At 42.3% G+C, this 21,637-nt stretch overlaps 1 protein-coding gene across 1 annotated transcript in view; it reads left to right on the top strand.

Annotated features, from left to right (window-relative positions):
• The window catches only part of PARN (poly(A)-specific ribonuclease), a 172,343-nt gene extending 151,605 nt beyond the window's left edge, over positions 1 to 20,738 (top strand). Inside the window, exons 23-24 of the mRNA XM_059693217.1 lie at positions 9,749 to 9,933; positions 19,736 to 20,738. Of these exons, the coding sequence (XP_059549200.1) occupies positions 9,749 to 9,933; positions 19,736 to 19,788 (238 nt within the window). The 3' untranslated portion in view covers positions 19,789 to 20,738. The remainder of the gene's footprint in view (positions 1 to 9,748; positions 9,934 to 19,735) is intronic.
• Positions 20,739 to 21,637: the final 899 nt, after the last annotated feature.

Genomic DNA, 21,637 nt, shown 5'->3' with positions numbered 1-21,637 from the left:
TTAGATTTCTGTTTCCTCCTCTGTGCAAAGTTCTTTGGCACACTTCTCCCTACTTGCCATCTCCAAAGTGAGCTAACATCCCATTCTCTGGTGTGCCTTTGTGAAGATATTTATATCTCTCTACAGATAAATATGTGTTCGATTGGTTATGTTTAATTTCCTGGAAAAAGTTTTTAAAGCAATTTATTTTCTGAAATAGTTGGATTTTTGGTATGGGAGGAGTTGGTAATTTTTCCTCCTGTAACTTTGATTACATTACTGGTTTCATTAGCAAATCCTTTCATCGGAATCAAGGGTAAATTTTGGTGCAAAGTAAAATTCGTCCTAGCTTCTGAAAATTTCAGGTATTCTGTATTCAGCTCCAATTAATTGTATGTTGAGTGTAAGTTCCTTATTTAGGAATTGGTATTAATTTCTGGAATCAATGAAAATGTCCTTGGGTGAGGATTAAAAAAGTGAATTACAGTGAGTTACCAATAGGAGATTGTTTAATATATTTAAACCGAGTTCTTACCAAATATTTCTAATTGAATACCATCGATTCTTTGTAACCCAGAACCAATTTTTCCCTCACTTAGGCCAATCTCATATTTGCAAATCAACTTCATACCTAGTACTGACAAATACATATATAAAATCCTCCTCCCCCCAACTACTCCTATTCCACAAAAGATGTTCTTTATTACTGAGTAGCTCTCAAACAGACATAGCTTATTTAATGTTTGTTTTGCTCTTCGAAATCAAATTTTGTATTAGAAATAAGAGTCATAGTTATCAGCAATCTCCAAGGCATAGTCTATCTAGTATCGTTGCCTCATTCACCCAGATCAGACCCCAAAATACAGAAGCAGTTATGCTTATAGAATTTGAATTCAGAATGAGAGTTTGTGAAGACAGAGGTAATGTATTTTCTTGCTCCCACTTCCCCAGATTTTTCCAGTTCATTCTGCTGTGTGAGTCAGTTTGCACAGTGGAACATTCCCTCTTTCCCTTAGTTACCTTTGGTAGGAAATATGGTGTTATCCAGACAGACTGGGGAAGTTGACTGTATACTAAAATGTAAATCTTGTTAATATATATAATTCAGGAGGAAATAAGCAATTTGGTTTTTGTCACTTGGCCTGTTGCATTGTAGGGAAAGCATCCACTGATCTCATCCATTCAACAAACCCTGATTGCAGAGGACTTGCACTATAAGGCCATGGGCCAGTGCTGAGGATCCTGTGGTCAGCAAGGTGTGTAAGATCCTGCTCTCAGAACTTACATTCTAGTGGCATAGAGAGAGAATTAGCAAAGAAATAAATAAGAAGCACAGGCAGAGATGAGTTTTAGGAGTGAAACAAAAGGCAGAGGATGCTGCAGGGAAAGGGGCTGCTTGGGCTCAGGGGTCAGGGAAACCCTTTCTGAGGGGGGTCCCTTCCTGGAAAGATGGGGGTGGAAGGGAGGCTATGCAAAGAGCACTGGACTTGGAGGACAACCTCAGATCTACTTACCCAGCTAGGGGAAGTCACTTGATGAGCTTTTTTGTATGTAAAATGGTAATGAAAACACATGTTCAGCTTCAAATGGACATATACAAGTCTCAAAGGAGAGACTTTTTAAACTGGACAGCCCTTTATAATGAAAGGTGGCTAATATTTGATCCAGCGGCATGACCTTCCCAGCCAACTAAAGGACTTAACTCTATCTTTAAGACTTAGCATGCAGCAACAGGAGTAAAGGCAGTATGGCGCTGCCATAAAGAAAGACAGACAATGAAACAGAGTAGTCCAGAAAACCCCCCATACATGTGGTCAGTTGATTTCCAGTGGGTTTTTTTTTGTTCTTTGTTTTTAATCCTCACCCAAGGATATTTTCTCCATTGATTCTTAGAGTAGAAGGTAGGAAGGAGGGGGAGAGAGAGGGAGAGGGAGAGAAACATTGAATGGTTGCCTCCTGCATGGGCCCTGACTGGGACTGGGGATTGAACCTGCAACCGAGGTACATGCCCTTGACCAGGAATTGAACCCACGACCCTTCAGTCTGTGGGCCAATACTCCAACCACTGAGCCAAACCTGTCAGGGCCCAGTAGTGTTTTCATGCAGAAATGCCTTCCTGACATTTTCAGGGACATTTTTTTGCAAATAATCAGTTTAGAAATCAGGATAAAGGAAAAAAAATCTGTGGGAATTAAAGTTTAACCATCAACATAGGCATTACTAGTTCAAAGGAATCTACTAACATGAAGTTGAAAACAAGAGTGGAATCAACATCAAAGGTTAAGGTCAACGTTTCTGAAACCAGGACAAGAGCATGTAGAAGAGAAGGGGCCACAATCAAATTAGTCATTCTTGTCTGTCACTATTGCTATGTTAGAAGTGTGTGCTTGTGGACCTATCTGCGAACAGTGAGTCATTCTTATACATAAAAATTTATTAGTGAATCATACACATAGTATACTTTATAAAAATGCTGCAAGTCATGTTCCAAGAAATCATAAGTTTTGGAAGCTGTCCTTAAATTGGCAGTTTTGAAACTTGTTTCTATGTAGTAGTGCTGTTAACCTTGCCAGGATGTCAGCATGTTACGTTATCTTACGATAGAATCCAGTGGTGTTTCAGTATTTAAATATTTGCTGTAAGCTACTATTCTTTGTACCTTTGCAGAAGAATCACAGATTGTAAATATCATTGTGGAATACTCCATTGTGAATCGGCTGATCTAAAATCTGAATTAGAACAAGCAATATCAGTTTTAACAGTAAAACAAGGCAAAATCAAGGCAAGCAGACAAAATATTTCCATTTCTAAAAAAAAGGAAATGAGCTTATATGAAGCATTGTATAGTCTAGTGCAGTGGTTGGCAAACTGCGGCTCGCGAGCCACATGCGGCTCTTTGGCTCCTTGAGTGTGGCTCTTCCACAGAATACCACATGCAGGCGCGCACGTACAGTCCGATTGAAACTTCGTGGCCCATGCGCATAAGTTGGTATTTTGTGGAAGAGCCACATTCAAGGTGCCAAAGAGCCGCATGTGGCTCACAAGCCGCAGTTTGCCGACCACTGGTCTAGTGCCCAATTTGTATTAGCTTTGGACACACTCAGAACAATCTGACCAACATCAGCATGACATGAAACAAACTTCTGTATCTGAAATATTTGTTGTAAGACAAATACTAGCAATGAAAACTTGTGGGGGTTTTGTTGTTGTTGTTGTTAGTCCTCACCTGAAGATATTTTTCCATTGATTTTTAGAGAGAATGTAAAGGAGGGGGAGAAGCAGAAACATCGATGTGAGAGAGACACATCAATTGGGTAGCCTCCCCCACGAGCCCCTACCAGGGCAGGGGATGGAGCCTGCAACCAAGGTACGTGCCCTTGATTGGAATCAAACCCGGGACCTTTCAGTCTGGGCTGATGCTCTATCCACTGAGCAAAACCAGCTAGGGCGTGTGTTTAAACATCTCATTTGAAAATAACTTTTAAATATTATGTATTTGTGACATCTTTTAATGTTTAAATGATATTTATTTGGCATCCCTTTGGTGCTGATGTCTTAATCTTTTCATTTTCTATTACTAAATACCTCTATCAGGTAGAGATTATTTATTGAGATATATAATTTTTCATAGTATATTGGTTCATAATAATAACCCATGCACTTATTATTATATCTTACTTTACCAAATTACCCTCTCAAATTTTTAATATAACCCTATCACAGAAGAGTGACTCACTGTTTTATGCTAACTCATTATTATTTAAAAAGAAATAATAAAGTGCTATTAAATGTACAGAATAATGGATGATCTGGGAATTTTGATCTCTTGTTCTCAAATCCTGAATATTAATAACTGTTGAGAATTTGGAAAGTAAAATGTTCTGACTAAAGTGCTGGTGATCCAGTAGGCAAAGGTTAGTTTTGTCAACAAATAGTGTTAAAAGGATTGTATAATGTTATGTAAAACAATGAACTTTCTCTGTCATATCACACCATGTATATAATGAACTTAAAATGACTTGTAGACTTAAATGTGAGAATTAAAATTGTAATAAAATCTTAGTGATCTTGTGTTGTGGACTGGGTTGCATTTCTCACCTTCCCCTTAAATTAATAAATTGAAGTCTTGATGGTATTAGGAGATGGGGCCTTTGAGAAAGGGAACTATTCTATATCTTGATTGTAGTAGTGCATATGTGGTTATACACAATTCCCCAAATTAACCAAAAAGTACACTTTAACTATATGAATTTCATTGCATGAAAAATAATACCCTAATTTAAAATAAAGGGGAGCCCTAGCTGGTTTTTCTCAGTGGATAGAGCGTCGGCCTGGGGACTGAAGGGTCCTGGGTTTGATTCCAGAAGAAGGCACATGGCCGGGTTGTGGATTCGATCCCCAGTAGGGGGCGTGCAGGAGGCAGCCAATCAATGACGTTTCTATCTCTCTCTCCCTCTCCCTTCCTCTCTGAAATCAATAAAAATACATTTTAATAAAATAAAATAAGAGCGTTTTCCCGTGCACCGAAAGGTTGCAGGTTCCATTCCATGTCAGGGCACATGCCCAGGAAGGCTGGATCCCGTGTCAGGGGAGCAGCTGATCAATGTTTCTCTCTCACATTGATGTTTTTCTCTCTCTCTCTTCCTTCCTCTCTCTCTAAAATCAATAAAAACATTAAAAAAATAAAAAATGTAAAGGGGAAAAATTTCATGGGGCAGGCAGATTTTTGTGGCTTTATAGAAGGAGCTTGTGAATGTGACCTTTCTGTTAGCAAATAATTTTTCTGCTAAAAGGAAGAAGTTAATGGAGAATCTTGCAGAATTTGTGTGTAGTTGCTGCATTGTTAATAATATTTTGCAGCAAATATTCTAAGTTTGACCTAATAGTCATTATAACCAAGATGGCTTGTTATTTGCATCCCCCATATAAATACTAATCAAGGTTTAATGTTCAATTTTGACATACCAAGTTGTGTCAGAAACATTTTATTTTTTAAATAGTCACTACTTCTTCAGTGGGTTTAACTGTGTTCTTCATATTCCTTGTAAAATGGCTTACTTTGTTTACTAATTTTGCATGTAAGATGAGCCCAGACTAATGGGAGGTTGTTTTGTCTGATCTCATCTTGACTTTTGACCTTTGAAATCAATTCATACAGGAGTATCTTATCAACATACATGTATTGACAATGTCTATATGTAACACACACAAACAGCTATATTTTTAAAATGTTTAAAGAATTAACATTTTTAAGGTAGTACTTCATATATCTAGTTTTCAGTGTATGATAAAAACTGTTTTGGTCCAAAACTGCTTTGGTTTGGCTATATGCATATAATAATCACTTATTTTTATTAGAGAATGACAGTTGAGAACATTTTATGTTGGTATGGATATTATATACATATACAAATACATATTGTCAACCGATGGTCATTGTCACCAATTCAGTGCCAACAGGAATACCCAGTTTGAGGTTCAGTGAAGAAGGAAACTTGTTTCAGGGCAAAACAGCTCAATTGTGATGCAGCCTGGCTATGAGGCAGCTCTGGGGCCAGGCAGCCCTGAAACCAGGCCTCCCTCTTGCTAGGCAGCTCTGCTCTGCTCCAGCCTGGGAGATACAGTCTTCAGTCTTTGGTAGGAAGGGGAAGTGTGCTCTCAGAGCCAGACAGGAGCTGGCTTATGTAGATAGAAGTCCCTGCCCCTGATCCCTGATTGGTCTGTCCTCATGCAGAGGAGGACTTCAAATCCTCACAGTTTAATTGGCCTAAAAGACACTTTCCTGATTGGTCAGATTAGAACTACTCTGATTGGTTGGTGAAGATGTTTATGCAGCTCTGATTGGATGAGGAAAGCCTCAGTCCTATTGGTTGAAATAGGATTCCAGGAACTCCTTTATAAGGGCTGGTTCAGATGCCAGAAACAAGTGTGGACAGGCAGTTTAGTGCAGGCTTCTCTGGAAAGTGTTGGGTGTGTGTGAGAGGCCCCAGCTTAGAAATAGCTGCTAGGCTCTTTTTTTTAAAATTTGAGCCCAGTGAGCCACCAGGACCCATTTTTAGGAGGTATCTTTCTCAGGGCCCCAATTTTTGTTTATTGCAAATAATGATAGATGACTTAAAGACCCCTGGAGACAGACACACAGTGTTATGGGGAGCATGTAAGGAAAGGAACACTAGGCAGAAAAATGGAGAACATTCTCAAGGCTAGTGATGTTTAATTAGGAAGAGATGGGCAGTAGCAACACTGAAGTGGGGGAATATAGGCTATATTGGGACTGATAAACTCTCTAAAGCAGTGATGGCGAACCTTTTTAAAAAAAAATATTTTATTGATTTCTTACAGAGAGGAAGGGAGAGGGATAGAGAGTTAGAAACATCGATGAGAAACATCGATCAGCTGCCTCCTGCACACTCCCTATTGGGTATGCGCCTGCAACCAAGGTACATGCCCTTGACTGGAATCGAACCTGGGACCCTTGAGTCCCCAGGCCGACGCTCTATCCATTGAGCCAAACCAGTTAGGGCGATGGCGAACCTTTTGAGCTTGGCGTGTCAGCATTTTGAAAAACCCTAACTTAACTCTGGTGCCGCATCACATATAGAAATTTTTTGATATTTGCAACCATAGTAAAACAAAGATTTATATTTTTGATATTTATTTTATATATTTAAATGCCATTTAACAAAGAAAAGTCAACCAAAAAAAATGAGTTCGCATGTCACCTCTTACACGCGTGTCATAGGTTCGCCATCACTGCTCTAAAGAGATGGTGGATATATGGGAAAGTGCATATAATGGAAGTTATTAAGGTCAATGTATATTGTATTTGCAACTCGGCTGCCTAGTGGAAGATAAGGCTGGAAGAGCAGATTGGGACCCAGATGACAGCGATTCCTGGATGGTATGCCAAGCAGTTTAAATTTAGGTTTGTAGTGGAGAGCCATCAGAGTTTTTGAGCTGGGGACATCTTGATCAAATTTCTTCTTTGGAAGAAGTTTGGCAGCATTGGAAGGAATGGCTTTGAAGGGGAAGAGAGACTGGAAAGAGGAGGAGAGGGAGAGACAGGCCAATTAGGATCCTGTTTTGAGTCTGGGGCAAGATAGGGAGTGCCCGCAGTGGCAGTGGGTGAGGAAAGAACTGGACTGGTGGTAGGTAGAAATAAATGAGTAAGACTGGAGGCTGTTTCAGGGAGGTACTTATTAAGTTGGTGAAAACTGGTTAATGAGGGGATGAGTTTCTCTGAAGGAGAAGGGCTCAGGCCTTGAAGACTGAAAAGGGACAGGTGCTGACTCCGAGGGTGTGAGCCAAGTTGGTTGGATAAACATCTAGTATCAAATGAGACATTTTGTTAATGGTCAAGGTTTCTTCTTTCTTGTATTAATAGGTTGACAATATATTTATTAGTCATGTATAAACACACACACATACACACACACATTTTAGCCCTAGATTGTGTCATAGCAGGTATTAGAAGATATTCAATGAAATTTACTTTCCTTGTTACACATCATGCTTCTCAGAAATTTTTTTTTTTTTACTATTAATTTAAAAATAATTTCAAACTTTAAAATCCTTTGCGGTCCAATTTTATTTTTGGAATTCAAACAGTCTGGTCCAAATTAATTGACGGGATTGAATGTTGAAGTTATCTGTCTCACTAGACCTCAGCTCAACCTTGGACCTGCTCCGAGCGCCTGGTCTGTCGAGTCAGCCTCCACGTTGGACCGAAAAGGGTTAAAAAAGTCACACAAATACTGTTACCAAACTCAAGTGGTTTGCCGCTTGGGGTGTTCTATTAAAGACTGAGAGGTGGTTGTTGCAAAGTAATTTTATTTACTTGCAGCAAGTAAAGAAGAAAGAGGATTCATACTCAAAGCTCTGTCTCTTTGAAGGGAGGCTTAGCCTTTGTTTGTAAATATTGTTTGGTCTGTTACACATTGATTTCTTCTTTGTACTTGGCTACACTTACCTGGTTGAGTTCCAGTCAAGCTCATCCAGTTTACAGCTGATCTGCAAAATACTGTGCTACATTTTAATATTTGGCAAGAATAACATTTAGAACTGTCTAGATCTTGAGACCCTTGTTCTATCTAACAATAAATCAAAGATCATATACAGTACACACACACACACACACACACACACACACACTCTATTCAGATTCATCTATTGTTAACATATTGCTCCATTTATTTTTTTGCTTTGTGTACACATGCTTTCTCTTCCTCCCTTTCCCCTTCCTCTATCTATATAGCAGGTCCTCATCATTTCATTCAGTGTTGTTTCACTGTAATGTTGATTAGATGCCATTGGAAATTAACTTCTGTTTATATCAATTAGTCCATGGTAATTGGTTTTATTTTACATCGGTTTGCTTCAGAGTCACAGAACCTATTGATGTCATTAAGTGAGGGCGTACTGGCTTACTGTACACACACACTCTGTATTGCATTCTCTCTCTCTTCACCTTCCCAACAACCCCCACCCACTCACTACCACCAACAATACTGTTTTTTTTTCTGTACCATTTGAGAGGAAGTTAGATATATAGTGGTCCTTAATACCCAAATACTCTAAATAAGGATATTCTCTGAATTACTATAGTACAGTTACCAACCTTGGTTATTCAACATTGATCTAATATTTAACCTACTGTTCATATTTTTTTATTTGATCCCATATTATCTTTATAGCTTTTTCTCCTTCAGTATAAGATTCAGCCTATGATCCAATCTAAGCTCCAGTCTATATATGCTCCATCTAGCTTTCCTGTCTCTTTAGTCTTTTTTATGACTTTTTTTAAGAACACCCCTTCCCCCTGCCCCAGACACTTTTTTTCAACAAAATATTTTTTATTTGGGTTTATGTGCTATTTCTTTATGATTATATTCAGGTTATACAGTCCTGACCAGAATACTACATAATTGGGTAGCCAAAGGTTTTTCAAGCATAACATTGTGAAGTATTCACTTCCTAGGGAAGACTTAAGTAGGAGAATGTTCCAAGTGGAATGACTTGATTTTATATGCTTTTCAAAACTTGGGGGCTATAATAAAAAATCTATTTATAAGACCCACTTAGAAGAGACAGGACTCACACTGGCCATGTGGTCTCTGTTTTTATCAAGTTATATTTCAGGAAACATATTTTCTTAAGGAAAAATTGGGACATATAATTCGATGTAATTCAACATGTCAGATCCTATGAAGCTTTAAAAGTGAAGCCAGGTTTAATTATAAATTTGGCACCTTTTAGGAATAGGAGAGAATTATAGGAAGGTGGGGTATGCCCTGTAAGTGTATTCAAATGCATGCGCAGTGTGATAACTGACTCACGATTGCTTCTGTTCTGCTGTGTATCCATTAAGTAGTCCTGAAGGTAACAATGCTAGCTTCTGATTTAATGTAATCAAGACTATTATTTTATAGTAGTTCTACTAAAACAGAGACCAGGGGTTTTCTTTTGAAAAATGTGTTCTTTAAGCACTTAGAACAGCTTAGATTTGTGTGTGTGTGTGTGTGTGTGTGTGTGTGTGTGTATATGTATATATATCCAAGCATAATGTAGAACTTGCTTCTGAATAAGCTTCTCATGGGTAAACCTTTAGACTTCAGTTCATAAGGTCTTAACTTACACATAGGCAGCAGCTGCCCATGTTGTTGATTGCTAGTTAAGTATTCATAGGATTAAGAGTATTAAAATATTTTTATAGGCTAGTCTTCCTGTTATTCTTAACATATTTCATGTTGTTCCACTGTCTGCATTTCAGTCCTACAGCTACCAGCACAGGAAGAAAGCGAAAGCTGAGCCTCAGTCAAGCAGAAGCTGGCTCGGAGGCAAGAGAGACTTCTGACCTTGAGTTTGAGCAGACAGATTCCTGTGCTGAACCCCCCACCGAGGGAAGGAAAAAGACGAAGAAATTTAAAAAAATGAAGAAAGACCTTTCTCCAGCGGGTTTGTATTGGCTCTTTCTGAGGTTCTGGAGTTGTGTGCTCTTCAGCGCGCTGGAAACTTGTGTTCTGTGGGAGAGACTACAGCAGGGCTCAGTTGGTGCAAGGGACCACATGTTTTTAGGACCAATTTAATTTAATTTGAGGAATCCCTTAAAAGCCCTGGCTCTGAAAAAAAAAGAAAAAAATAGAAAGAAAAAAAAGCTCTGGCTCTAGATAGAGCATGTTAAAGACGGCTAGTCCATTTTGGTATCTTCTCTCTCCTCCATGGGTTAGAGGTTTTGCTGATGTGCTTAAAGTAGCCTCCATATTTTAAATGTACATTTAACTCTGCACAGGGGCCTACTCCTACACGTATTATTTTTGGTAACAGAGTTTTCACTGTTCCCACGAAAACCCAGGCAACCTGGATTTCTCTCCGAAGCAGAATTATATAAGGAGCAAAGGAAACAGGAAATTAGCACATGTTGAGAGCTTACTATGTGCTAGATGCTGTAGTAGGAGTTTTTCTCTTTCCTTATTTAATTTCATCCTCACAATCGCCCAGACGTAGGGAATTGCCATCAGAAACATATGCAGGTCCATGTAGCTGCTAGTAAGAAACAGACCCAGGAGGTGAGCCCCAGCCCACCTGAAGCCGAAACATCTTCTCTGTCATTCAGACATGCCATGACCTAACTCAGCCCTTCCTGCCCAGACCCTACAGGGCTAGAGTGTGGGAGGAAGGGGCTTGCTTGTCAGATCCGGCCATAATAGCTGCTGCTCACTGAGTGTTTGCCAAGGATCCAGCACGACACCTAATGCTTAACAGAAATTCTTTCATGTAATTATCTGAGGTAGTCATCATGGGCCCGTTTACAGTTAAGAAAACAGAAGCCTGAAGGATTACTGACTTGCCCAGGGTCATGGAGCAATTAATGCTGTCCCATCACAAAGCCGGTGTTTGTAAGCACAGTTATGTGTTATCTGTTCGGGGAAGAAGACCCAGCTACCTCGATGCCATTATTCCCTGTTCCTTATCTCTTTACATCATGACAATCGCCCTGGTCAGCAGGCCCAGCAACCAAACTGAAGGAAGGTAGTAAAGCAGTGGAAGGTGATTCATACCCAAGCTAGGAACTCGTGTTTCAGTTCCTTCCTTTGTTTGCATGTGGTCAAACTAACTGTAGGAAGTTTTCTGCATCTCAGTATTAATGAAATCAAAGAAGTGACAAAATGTCACGTAAGCTTTTTGACAATATGCTGATGCCTAACTTAACTGAAAACTTTAAACTCTGATTGGAAGCCTGGAGTGTATATTTGAGCTATCTCCTTGAATTGGGGTGTCTCCCTTTACTTGCCTCCCATTCTTTCCTTAAAATAAGTTTTTGAGAAGTTCTTAATCTGTAACATACTTCGTCTTCATCTGTGGTACCTTGTTTCTGCTGCTGATTTATATCTGCTCAACACATGTTAAATATTAAATGTTAGCACGACTTTTAGTGATCACTCTGAGCATGATGCGGGGGTGGGGGTTGGCGGGGGGAGGGACGGGAGGGCTCCCTTCTTGTATTCCTTTCCTTCATAACTTGTTCTCTTTTGAATTTTTCAGCTAAACTGTTACTTCTCAGGGGCAAGATTTTAGGGTTTTTTTTCTATCTCAGCATAATCTTAAAGCTATTAAAATCAAAATACCTAATAATAGACTGCATTAATAGATTAGCTCCTTTTATAAATTTTGTTTTAAATGAAAGCTTTCTATGAGTTATTTGGGGTTTTGAATTTATAATACCATCATTTAAATAGTTTTTCCCCTCTCCCATTGACAATAAAACTATAACTGCTACAAGATGTGAGCTAAAAAAACAACACACGATAGATTTTGTACTTCATTGTCAGAGAGAGAAACATCTTGACAACTTTGAATTGAACCACAGAACCTGAGAGAATTTAGCTTTCTTTTGGAGCACCGCTCACCAAGTTGGACCTAGCAGTGGCAGGACAGAAGTTTAACGGATTCTTTTCCGTTGGTTTGTTGTAGCGTTTGGTCCTGGTCGTATTAGCAGGATGCAGGTCAAGTGATTAGGTGCGGAATCTGTGGAATCAACCAACTTTATTGCTTGGTGACTTTAATAAGGTCCTGCAGTGGTGAGAGGACCAGGTTCAGCCCCTGTGAAGGGTCTGACTTCAACTTTCATGTTCCAGAGTTGTGAGGGCCTGGTTGGGTGTTGGCGGGAACTGTGCTGGAGTGTTTGGAGTGTGGGAAAGTCTGTCTCAGAGACAGGTTAAGGCATCAAGTCTGAGCTCTGCTGTTGTGGAGAGAGTATCTTGGCAGGTGCTCAGGGGATTCGCAAAGATGTGTTGGGTGCCCAGCATTCTCAGTGAGGGCATGAAAACATAAAACATTGCTTCATTTGTAGGGAATTTTCTCTTTTCCAAGGAGAACGTAGCAGAAAGTAAGACCATAGAATGTCGTGTATTGTGGCAATCCTGGGACAAAGGATGCTCGATAAACCCCACACAAAACAGTGCCATTTTCCTTAGTCATACATAGTAATATCTAAAGTACACGAAGAGTTAAGTATTAGAACCCTTTCTAGATAACAAAATGACCCATTTAAGTTTAAATAATATACCAGACATTGTACTAGGAACGTCCTTTGTTACCTTGTTTAGCCCTTAGAAAAACCCTATCAGGTACATATTCAATTTCTATAGAAAACCAAGGCTCAGAGAGTTATCAACTGGCCAAGTCAAATATAACGGAGTGGGGGGGTGGGGGTGGGGGTGGGAACGGGGACTGGACTGTTTGATCCAGAGCTCACACATTGCACCAGAGGAAGCAGAGGGTTCTTTATGTACAAACATGAGGATTTCTGGCAGTTGTTCTGGATCAGAAACAATTACCAACCTGGACTTTCAGATGATGAGGTCGTGATAAAATCCAATGACCACTCCCCTTTGGAGCTTCTATTTTATGCACATATTATGTACTTAGTAAATATTTTTCTCCTAGGTTTTGCTGTTTCTATATTATTTTCAGGAAGCAAATATATAATGTAAGCTCCCTTCTTTTATATTTATTATGATTAGTGTAGATTGATTGTGCTGTCTACTTTTCCTCTGCAGAATTCAAGGTACACAAAGGAAAACAATCCTGTGTGCCATCTATGCTGGAATAAACTGTCTTTGGGAAATGGTCCCAGGCAGTGTTTAATGGATGGGCTTCCGTAGCATGCTTGTTCTGGATGACTAAGTGAAGAGTGTCTCCAGGGCCTGGAGAAACCCCAGCCTCGCCTGTAGGCTGACAGTAGTTGCCTGACACTGAGCAGACTGGCTACTCAGAATACTGATGGGCAGTCCAGGGCCCGAGGTTCCGTAAGCACCCTGTTAGGCAGTGGTCACGGAGGAATGCTAGAGACATGGACATTTGGTATTGACTGTTCTGTCATGATAGAGACATCGCTCCAAGTCTCTCTTCCCCCTTGCATTTAAAACAACACATTACACCTTTGACTTTTTGCCAAGAACCGTGAGTTTCACTGGAGTCTTGACTAGTCTGCTGAACTTTTCAAGCTCAAAGCCATAGGGTCGGAATATAAAAATTTAGAATCTTCCTAGAGCAGCAATCTCCTCATACTATTACAGGTCTCCTTAGAGTCAGAAATGAGATCTGCAGTTGCTGCTGTTGGTCGCCTGAGTGACCAGGCTGGGAAAGTCCAGTGACCTCCCCAGGAGTTTTTAATTACTCAAAGTGTGGTTTCCAGCCTAAGTGTGGGAAGTGAGATGTGTGCTGCTCTGGGCTGTGGGGCAGTTTGCTCAGTGCATTTTTGTGCCCTCCCCGTTCCTCCTGGCAACCCTTGGGTACCCCCACAAACCATCCAGGGGGAGCTTCGCCTGCTGGGTGTGGGAAACCACCCTTTGGAGCATTTCCTAAGGAGTTAATAACTTTCTATGGCACCCCAAAGGATCTTCCCAAATACAGAATTCCGCTCTGTAGATACCTTGGCATATTTCCAGTGTACCATGTAGCTTTTAGATTGTTTTGGATTCACCTAAGGTCAGAGATGTCTTACCTCTCGGAGTTCCTTCCTCTCCACTCTGGTTAGTTGAAAGATAAATAAGCAGAAACAGTCACCTATTGTGTTGACCACTTTTTAATCTCTTTTGTTGTTTTAGTTAATAAAAATAATGTACTTACTATGAAAATCTGTAAAGTGTAGAAAAATAGAAAGTTACTTGATAGTCTGTTAATGTGTTCTACTCCACCTCTCATTTTTTAAAAAAATATATATTTTTATTGATTTTAGAGAGGAAGAGAGAAGGAGAGAGAGATAGAAACATCAATGATGAGAGAGAAAATCATTGATCGGCTGCCTCCTGCATGCCCCATACTGGGGATCCAGCCCACAACCTGGGCAAGTGCCCTGACCAGGAATCGAACTGTGACCTCCTGGTTCATAGGTCAACACTCAACCACTGAGCCCCTCTGGCCGGGCTCCACCTGTCATTTTTATACATCATTGGCATCATATTCTCTGAAAGTTAGTATCCTGTTTTTTCTCCATTAAAAAAACAACTATTGGCCAAATAATTTTTTTATCAGCATGTTTTATATTATATTTTTGTTGTCTTTTTAAAACAACATTCCTAATATCTTTTACAGGACAGTTTTTTAAAAATATAATTTATGTACGATAGAAGTAATCACTTTTAGATGTACAATTTGATTAGTTTTGACAAATCTGTACATTCATTTAACAATCACTATGATTGAGATATAGACCAGCTCTATCATGCCCCTTTGTAGGCCTCCCTGCCTGCATGCCTAGATCCTGACAACCACTGATACATGCTTTCTATCACTGTGAGTTTGCCTTTTTCAGAATATCATAGAAATGGAACCAGACAATAGGTTACCTTTGAGTCTTTCATTTAATATAATGCATTTGAGATTCATTCATGTTGTTGTATGTATTTGTGGTTTATTCCTTATTGCTGAATAGTATTCTGCTTTATGGACATTACTGTTTATTTATCCACTAATGGCCTGGTGTATGGATTCGTGCACATTGAAAGGAAATTAATTAGAAGAAATATTTTAATATTGCTATTTGACCTTTCTCTATAATAGAAGTGTCAGAGATGAAGTGTCAGAGGTACGTTATGCCAATAGTTGGTCTTCAGACATATTCTGTCGACAACACCCGCTTTCTTTCAGCTTCAGAATGTCAACAAAAACAACCAAATTCACAATCGACAATGACAGATCAAAACACACGCATATGATTGGCACCAGTGAGAGCTTTATATGTATCGCACATGCACGAGTCAACATTTATTTTTAAACTAGGGGCCCGGTGCACAAAATTCGTGCACTAGGTGTGTGTGTGTGGGGGGGGGGGTGTCCCTCAGCCCAGTCTGCCCCCTCTCACATACTGGGAGCCCTCAGGCGTTGACCCCCATCACCCTCCAATCGCAGGATCAGCCCCTTGCCCAGGCCTGATGCCTCAGACAGAGGCGTCAGGCCTGGGCAGGGGACCCTCATTTTCCCCCATCACTGGTTCTGCCCCCAGCCCAGGCCTGATGCCTCTGGCCCAGGAATCATGCCTGGGCAGGGGACCCCCAGACCCCTCCGATTGCTGGCTCTGCCCCTTGCCCAGGCCTAATGCCTCAGCCAGAGGCGTAGACCCCCATCACCCTCCGATCGCCTGATCGGCCCCTTGCCCAGGCCTGACGCCTCCGCCAGAGGTGTCAGGCTTGGACAGGGGACCCCCATCTCCCCCCAATCACTGGCTCTGGCCCCCGCCCAGGCCTGAGGCCTCTGGCCCAGGAATCATGCCTGGGCAGGGGACCCCCATCTCCCTCTGATCGCTTGCTCCACCCCCCGCCCAAGCCTGACGCCTCTGACCCAGGCTTCAGGCCTGGGCAAGGGGACCATCATATCCCCCCAATCCCCGGCTCCGCCCCCCGCCCAGGCCTGATGCCTCGGCCAGAGGAGTTGACCCTCATCACCCTCCAATCACCAATCACCGGATCGGCCCCTTGACCAGGCCTGAGGCCTCCGGCAGAGGTGTCAGGCCTGGGCAGGGGACCCCCAGCTCCCCGCGGCTGCAGGCTCCGCCCCTGCCCAGGCCTAACGCCTCTGGCCTAGGCGTCCGGCTCGGGCAGCGGGGACCCGCAGCTGCAGCGGCCCCGCGATCGTGGGCTCCGCTTTAGGCCCAGGCAAGGGACCCCTAGCTCCCGGGACTGCCAGCTTCGACCGTGCCCAGCTCCCATCGCTGGCTCCACCCCTACTTCCTGCTATCACTGGCCAGGGCAGAAAAGGCACCTGATTCTCCGATCATGGCTGGGGGGCAGGGCAAAGGCGGCCCCAGGGCCGCCTTTGCCCTGCCCCCCAGCTCTTAGCTCCCCCCTGGGTTTCCGATCACTGTCAGTGGCAGGGGGCTTCTTCCTGCTTTCCCTTTCGCCTCCCTGCATTGTGCCTACATATGCAAATTAGCCCCCATCTTGTTGGCAGTTAACTGCCAATCTTAGTTGGCAGTTAACTGCCAATCTTAGTTGGCAGTTAATTTGCATATAGCCCTGATTAGCCAATGAAAAGGGTATCGTCGTACGCCAATTACCATTTTTCTCTTTTATTAGATAGGATTGCCAGTGCGCATCATATGTACCGGCCGTTTGGTTAGTTGGATGGACGGACGGTCGGTCACTTAGTCTTTCATATATATGGGTTTTGCCAGTTGGCATTTAGATTGGTACCTGTTTTTGGCTACTAAGAATCAAGCTGCTGTAAACATTTAGGTACAGGTTTTTGAATGGACTAATGTCATTTCTTTTGAGAAAATACGTGGGAGTGGAATTGCTGGGTCATATGGTAAGTGTATGTTTGACTTCATAAGAAACTGGCACACTGTTTGCTAAAGTAGCTGCACCATTTGCATTCCCACCAGCAGGGTAGGGAGGACCCAGTGGCTCTGTACATTGACAAGTACTGGTATTGTCCTTCTATAGCCATTCCGATGGGTATATAGTGATATCTCATTGTTGCTTTGATTTGAATTCCCCTTATGACTAATTGATGTTAAGTATCTCTTTATGTGATGATTTGCCATCCCAATCTCTCCTTTGGTGAAATGTTTGTTTATATATTTGCCCCCTTTTCCCTCACTGAGTTGTTTTCTTCTTATTCAGTTTTGAGAGTTCCTTATATATTCTGGATACAAGTTCTTTTGGGTGTTTTGCAAAATCTTCCAAACTTTTCATATTCTGTGTGTGTGTGTGTGTGTGTGTGTGTGCGCGCGCGCGCCCGCACTTTACAGAGTTTTTAAAATTCTCTTAACAGTATTTTTCAAGTAGTAGAAGCTTTAAATTTTAACAAAATCCAATTTATCAATTTTTCTTGCATTATGCCTTTGGTATTATATTTAAGAAATCTTTGCCTAACTCAAGATGGCAGTGATTTTCTCATATGTTTTCTTCTAGAAGTTTTATAGTTTTAGGTTTAACATTTAGGTGTACAATCCATTTTTAATTAATCTTTGTAAAGGATGCAAGGTATGGATTGAGGTCCATCATAGGAGGAGGCAGATGTCCTTAAGTATCTCTTTTAAAAAAGAAAAATTGTTCCTAAATAATTTTTGCAATCTAGTAAAACAGGACTGTGAAGATGAGTTCCATGGAAAATGCTCCTTACCCACTAGCTCTGAGACTGATCCTTAGGCAGTCCACAATGCTCTTTCTGGAAAGTGCTGGAAAAAACGCCAGCCGTGACCCCCAGTTCACCTGTGTCTGGGTCTTCTTTAAGGTTCCTAAAGTTCTGGTTCCTCTGTACATAGTCCTGTTCAGCAGCTGCACATTTTAGACAGTGAAAATTAGCATCTCTTTGACGGCAGGCTGTTGGCTTCCTGGGAACAACCGTGCTCAATGTGGGCTCCTTACTGGAAAGGGGAGGGGCCCGATGTGTATGAAACACTTGCTCTGTGCTGGGAACTTTGCTACATCCCAGAGTCCTATGTGGCATAAAGCAGTAGTCAGTCCATCTTATAGATGAGACAATGAAAGTTGTTCTAAGTCATCCAGCTAATAAAATGGGCAAGCCAGATTGGCCCAACTCCAAAGTTCTTTCCATTATTTCTCACTAGATCTTCACAGAGTCACTACTGTGTATATGGTGGCATGCCACCTACTCACACATGTTCCCATCCATCTAATGGCAGGTGCTACTATAAGTATGACAGTGCAGTTGCTTTTTAGTTATTTACCTTCCCCTGCCTCCCTTGGCTAGTTTTAATTCATTTTAATTCCTCACATTGGACATTGTGACCTTTTCCTTTATAGTGGCTAATTGGCTGCTATTTCTTTGATGTGAATTATAAAAATGCTCTTATTGATATTTATTTTCCTGTCTCGCAATAGGTACTGTTTGAACGTATGAGTGAGAAGGTCAGGCTACTTAGGTTTATTATGGACCAATACAGCACTTAGTTATTCCAGGGAGGGCAGTGTTTCTGGTTTTTGTTTGTTTGTTTTGTTTCATTTTTTAAATCTTTATTCTTTTTATAACAGGATCACATGAATCTTTTTCACGTGATCTCCAGCCCATCTTCACTCCTCAGGAAAAGTCTTGCAGTCTTGAGAGTCCCAAGGCTTGCATGTTCAACATAGCAGTACAAACATTAGAGTCCCCTTCTCCTGGTCTGCTCCCCGTCTCTCTGGATTTTCTCTCAATAAGTGATCGGAAGTGGGATTTCTCATTTTAGCTGAAATGCCCGTGTTATTTCAGATGTTCAGATCTCGTTCCTTTTAGGCATTCCTGTCATTAACAGTAGCCAGGCTCAGCTGAGCGATTTTCTACTTTGTGGGACACCGAACCTCATCTCTTCTTAAGAGTTACTCTCCATTTCAGGCATCATCAAAGACCTTTTCTCTTTTGAAATCTTGGAATGTTAGCAGCTGGGGTTGGCTCTGCCCATTTTCCCTGCCAACCCTGCAGTTATGGCTTAAATAAGGCATGACACCAGCGGTGCAGGGAGGGCCTGGCCCGCTACACTTTCCATTGTGAACACTCCTTTTCCTGACTTAGTTCCCGTTCGCTCAGCTCCGGGCATCGGCGCTCCAGGCCCTGACACATCTGTGCAGTTGCTGTTACAGAAAGTGGCATGGATGGAAAAGAAGGGCTTCTCACTTTGAGTTGAAGCTGTGTGTAATGGAAAAGGTTCCTGCAGTCCAAGAAGACCTTAGCCGGTGTCGCTGAGGTCGGAAAAAGCTACAAGCTTCTTTGCCCTTTTTAGGATCTCAGAACCCACACTGGTCAGCTTCCCTCCACGCTGATCTCGGTGCCCGTTGCCCACAGATCACAGAAAGCCAGCCTTCTGGGACTCGGCGGGGCTCTTGGTGCTGTAGAAGGATGCAGACTCCATCTCAGCCACTCAGCCTCGCTGAGCCTCTTCTTGCATCTGTGAAATGGGGATATTTGTACCATCGTGTAGGGCTTTTCTGAAGAGTAAATGAACTAAGTGCTCAGCATGGTGGCTAGCAAAGAATATGGTGTATGTGCCACTGGGAGATGTTGTACGTGTCTGCGTGTTAACTCCTGTAAAATGACAGAGGCGAGGCAGCTGAGTGGGGAGGGAGGCACCTCATAGTCCTATCTGGGATGTGTCTGTGGGGTCCCGCCATTGGCTGGACACTGCTCTCCATAGACAAGACCTGCCTGGACTTTTCCCACGTGGCTGTGCAGCTGCCCTGCCCTGTGATGGTGGCTCTGTTCTCCAGGGCCTGCCCTCTCCTCTCCTTGCTCATCTTGTTTTGTCCTTTCCCACCAGGAGGCATCTCGGACAGCTCAGCCAAGCTCTTTGAAGTTCCTGACACGTGGTAGCCGAGGCCTGAGCAAGACAAGTCGCGGTGCTGTCGCTGGGAAGGAGCCAGCGGCACATTGGAAGCCATACCCTATTCAATAAGTGTGGTGTGGGAGGGCTTTGAAAACGGCTTCTCCTGGAAAAAGCTCAGCTTTTGTTTTTGTGGCTGTGTTTTTTTCCTTCCTTTCGATTGTAAACTGCTGACACTCAGCATGGTTGTAGGCTGTTAAGGTGTACATTATTAACCAGTTATTTGTTGCTCATGTGAAACCTTTCCTGTGATGAATTAGCGTGTGTAAGAATCCACCTGATGGTGGGTGTTGGCTGTGAAATATGCAGAAAGAGCTGACATTCTTGGGGGCTGTGATGACGAGTTTGGGGTTGAACTTCTTCCTGCTTCAAGGGGTTTCCTTGTCTCCTCACGCTCGGATTCCGCGGCAGTCCTAGCACATGGTTACCGTCTCCTAGTGGGGAAATAGGTTATGTCTGTCTGTTTCCCACCTTAGCTGCCTGAAAATATGAAGCTTTCAAGCTTATTTTTCCAGTAGAAAAATCTCTACCGATAAAGGAGCTTACCATATGCCTTGGCCTTGGCATATTTATTTAGAGTTATTTTTGCTAAGATGTGAGTTTCTTGCGCTGGGACAAGTAAAAAAGTTAATTTCTGTTTTTACATGTAGTGCTCTGTTCACTTGTCAGTGTGGTTGTCTCCTCTGTGTGTGGGTGGCTATCTGGGAGGAAGGTGGCATGTGTGTATACCTGTGTGTGCGTGTGTGAAATCATGGCAAAGCTACGTGTACCCGCCCTTCCTCTGTCAAAGCAGATCACAACGGAGACAGAATTTTGTGGATCTACTTCAGTAGAGCTGCTTCATAGAGGTCATTGTTAGATATATAACATTTTTGTATCACAGAAATAAAAATGAAAAATGTATTTCCAAAAGGTGAAAATTAAAGACATTTTCATAGGATTCTGTTTTTTTCCTTTCTTTTTTTCTTTTTAAATAAGTGAATGACATATTCAGTTTCTACATAGGTATCATTTCTCTCTAAAGATCAGCCCTGAAAAGCTGTGGTAAGTCACCGGAGCTTCTTTTTTCTCTCTAACCCTCTACCAGCCTGTGAGTCAGTCCCTGTGCTGGAGCTGCGCCCTCTGGTAAAGGCGGCGTGGGAGGAATCTGAGCCCTCACAACTGACCGGAACTGCAAACTGGTGTTCTGCAAATTCAGATTTGTAAGACACTTCCCAATTAAGAGCCTCTTAACATTTCCCGTTCTACATCCTCTCCCTTCCGCAGGAGTCTGATAGCCACAAAGTTACAAACCCAAACTGGCCCCCCTTCCGAGCTGTCACTGCTCCCAGCTAAGTGGGGAAGTGAGATGGGAGAGTGGAAAACAGTAAAGGAAGGTCCCAAGGCAGGGGCTTAAAGAGCGCGGCTGGGCTCTGCTGTCATTAAAACTTAAAGGGAAAACAGCTCATACTGGACACTGCTTTTTAACTAGTGAATAAGAGGGAAAACCACCTAGGATGGTGATTGATATACATGTGAAAAGTACAAATGGCCTAATGAGGGCGCCTTGCCAGAACATGGAGATTGAGGGGTGGTCTAACCAGCCCCTGGTCTTCAGCGAAAGAGAGATTGGCCTCTTGCCCTAAGGCCGTGGTTGCAAACCGCAGCTCGCGAGCCACATGCGGCTCTTGGCCCCTTGAGTGTGGCTCTTCCACAAAATACCACGCGCGGGCGCGCATGTACAGTGCTATTGAAACTTCGTGGCCCATGTGCAGAAGTCGGTATTTTGTGGAAGAGCCACACTCAAGGGGCCAAAGAACCACATGTGGCTTGCGAGTCGCAGTTTGCCGAGCCGAGGTT

Source organism: Myotis daubentonii, chromosome 4, assembly GCF_963259705.1.
Source record: "Myotis daubentonii chromosome 4, mMyoDau2.1, whole genome shotgun sequence".
NCBI lineage: Eukaryota > Metazoa > Chordata > Mammalia > Chiroptera > Vespertilionidae > Myotis > Myotis daubentonii.
The sequence above is the reverse complement of the archived record's forward strand: the minus strand, read 5'-3'. Positions and strand labels throughout refer to the sequence as shown.